Genomic DNA, 2,795 nt, shown 5'->3' with positions numbered 1-2,795 from the left:
ACGATCAGGATCGGGATGGTTGATCGAGGCTTCGTCAGAAATGTGGATGAAGACTTTTTGGAGAACTTGGATAAGGCATTGTTAGTTGTTGAAGCCGATGCAGGAGCTGTTGTTTTGGAAGACATCTTTAATACGTTATTCTTTTGGTAAAACTCGCTTTTCATGTTAAAATCATTTTTCGAATTATTGTGCGAAAATGCGTCAAAAAGGTTCTCGTTGAAATTACTGTACGTGTGTTTTATGGTGTTCAGAATGCAGTTTTTCGGAATAACCATCTCGCTTCTGCGTCGCTCCGACTTATTTAATGAAGTGGGTATAGTTTTAATCTCGTGAGAGAAAGATCTAGAACGTGTCTGGGATTGTTCTTCTTCATGTTCTACTGAATTTTTTTTCGTTGTTTGATTCTGAATCGAAAGTTCTTCAACATTTTTGTGAAAAATTTGTTGCGACGACATTGTTGAAGTTATTTTTGTTGCGGAAGTTGTTGGCAGTGATAATTTTTTTACTTTCAAAACGGACAGAATGTTTTGAAAACTTGAATGCCGGTTTTTCATCATTTCAACTTTCACATTCTTATCATATTTTTTCGATTTTTTCTTTGCTCGCTCTTTCTTATTTGAGATGTTTTTAAAATATCTGTGATCATTGTTATGTACGCACTCAACGCTTTTTTTACTACTTTCACCACTACTACAACTGCTGCTGCAACTCTTCCTGCTGCTACTACTGCTGCTACTGCTGCTACTGTAGCTACTATTTGCACTTCTTATGCTGAAAGTATCAAAATTTTTGTCGGTATAATCATTATTGTAGGGTTTGTTACCGTGTAGGTAATATAAAAAACTGTTAATGTTGTTGAAGTTGCAAGAATTGTTGTCAACAATGTTGCAGTTGTTGTGTTGAATGAGAGAGTTGATTATGACGGGCGATGAATAATGTCGCGTCTGAGTTACTGGCGCGAATAATTGTTGTCTGCAAGGTTTCTTCATGTCCTCTTGCCCGATGTCTGACTGGTGTTGTGGTTGTTGTTGCTGTTGTTGGTGTTGTGACTGTTGTTGTTGTTGGTGTGGTGATTGTTGTTGTTGTCCTTTGACATTTTGAAGACATTTTGAACGACGACGACGATGATGTCGATGATGGTGGTGATGATGATTACTTTCCGGAGAAGGAAGAGGCAGAAGCAGGTTGGTCATGAGTCTCAGGTGCACGTTTTTTGTGGTCGAACGATTTGGTTGCTGATGCGGTTGCTGAGGCAGCTGCTGAATCAAAGAAATTGGAAATTGATGTGGTGAACAGTATTTGTGTTGTTGCTGCGATTGGTGCTGCAACTGAAGATGTTGGTGGATGTGCTCTATAATCTGCTGGGACAATCTTCTGCGTTCGTTAGGAAGTTTTGTGGTGGTAGAAGAAGATAATCGAAGCAATGGGCTTTCGTTCTCTGTTGATGAGTTATTCATTGTAATCGACGAATTAGGCCGAGTTGTTGTAATTGTTGGGAACGATAGGTTGTGTGAAGTTGCATTTGATGACGTTTTTATTGATGACGTCATCAGCATCGACATTGAAAATTTTCGTGAAGTCCTAGTTAAAGGACAAGATGAAAAAATTTCTGCTCGCTCCGAAGTTGATGTCAGCGCTGCTGTTTTTTGTGACGTTGTTACTGTTGGATTTGTGGTTGGTGGTTTGCAGGTTGATGATTTTGATGATGGTTTTGGTGTGATGGATGTTATGGCTGCTGTGGCGGCTGTTGTGGCTTGTGTGGTTGTTGTGGCTGGCGTAAGTGTGGCTGATGTAAGTGGGCTTGATTTAGAAGTTTTAGAAGCATTTTGGGACAATTCACTTTCGTCCGGTACTACAACAAAGCTAATTCCCGCTGCCGTTTTCGATGCGGTTGCTGTTGACGTTATTGATGTTAGCGACGATGACGCTGACGTTGGAGATAATGTTGACGTTGCACTTGCCAAAGACTCTGACGAATTTTCTTCCTTCAATTTTTTAGTTTTGTAAATTTAAAAAATTATTTGTTAATTTGTAAATTATTAAAATTACGCGTATGTCTTTCCATAGGTCAAATGTGTGGCAAAATAGTTGAAATAGTTTTTGTCTGTAGTTACTCATCAGTTTATGATTGCACATTGTTATTATATCCAAAACATTACTTTAAATATTAACAATTCAAAACGTTTCAAACTGATTCAGTGTCCAGACATGAAGTTAAAAAAGTGCTGAAGTGTATGTCAATGCGTCAAGAAAAATATTTGTGTCATTGGAACGTTCAAAAATGTTGGCGTGGAGAAGCGAAATTTAATTTGCAAAACGTTTGAAGACCTGTTGAAATGTTTGATTGAAGTTGAGGCAGAATTTAAAAACATTATAAACAGTTGCAGTTTTGAAACTAAGCCCAAATACGAAATCCTAGTTAGCGAAAGTAATTTAATTTTTTTCTATTTTAGCGAATTTCGAAATTTTTTTTGAAGTGCATTTCAAAAAAAGCAATTAAGGCTAGTGATTCAATTTGCATTTAAAGTTTTATGCGGTTTATAGCATTATGATGTCGGTGTTTACACGTACGTGATGGCTTTTCATCATTCATGTGCTCCGTTATGCTGCTTGATGCATGCAAATATCTGCAGCAAAAAAATGTCCAGTTGCCTCTCAGGCTGCTTTTGGGACACCTGTGAATGCCAATCTGCTTCTCTACCATCCAATAACATTTTATTTTAAAATTTCCAACATGCGATAAAAGTCTAAATTTTGTTTTAAATTTGTTTTTTTGGCGAGTTAATTGCTATGCA

The 2,795-nt window shown here is 37.4% G+C and overlaps 2 protein-coding genes across 2 annotated transcripts in view; one reads left to right on the top strand and one right to left on the bottom strand.

The window, feature by feature from the left end:
• Positions 1–1,107, bottom strand: part of HELRODRAFT_184419 (hypothetical protein) — a gene marked incomplete at both ends in the record, with an annotated part of 4,752 nt that extends 3,645 nt beyond the window's left edge. The window contains 2 exons of the mRNA XM_009025833.1: positions 3–1,006; positions 1,095–1,107. Of these exons, the coding sequence (XP_009024081.1) occupies positions 3–1,006; positions 1,095–1,107 (1,017 nt within the window). The remainder of the gene's footprint in view (positions 1–2; positions 1,007–1,094) is intronic.
• Positions 1,108–1,344: 237 nt separating this feature from the next.
• On the top strand, positions 1,345–2,007 carry HELRODRAFT_184418 (hypothetical protein; the record flags this gene model as incomplete). Its single annotated transcript, XM_009025832.1, has 1 exon — positions 1,345–2,007. One exon carries the CDS (start codon positions 1,345–1,347, stop codon positions 2,005–2,007), a length of 663 nt encoding a protein of 220 aa, XP_009024080.1.
• Between the last annotated feature and the right edge of the window lie 788 nt (positions 2,008–2,795).

Source organism: Helobdella robusta (genome assembly GCF_000326865.2).
Source record: "Helobdella robusta unplaced genomic scaffold HELROscaffold_430, whole genome shotgun sequence".
Classification (NCBI taxonomy): Eukaryota; Metazoa; Annelida; class Clitellata; order Rhynchobdellida; family Glossiphoniidae; genus Helobdella; species Helobdella robusta.
This window is presented reverse-complemented; position numbering and strand designations above follow the sequence as displayed.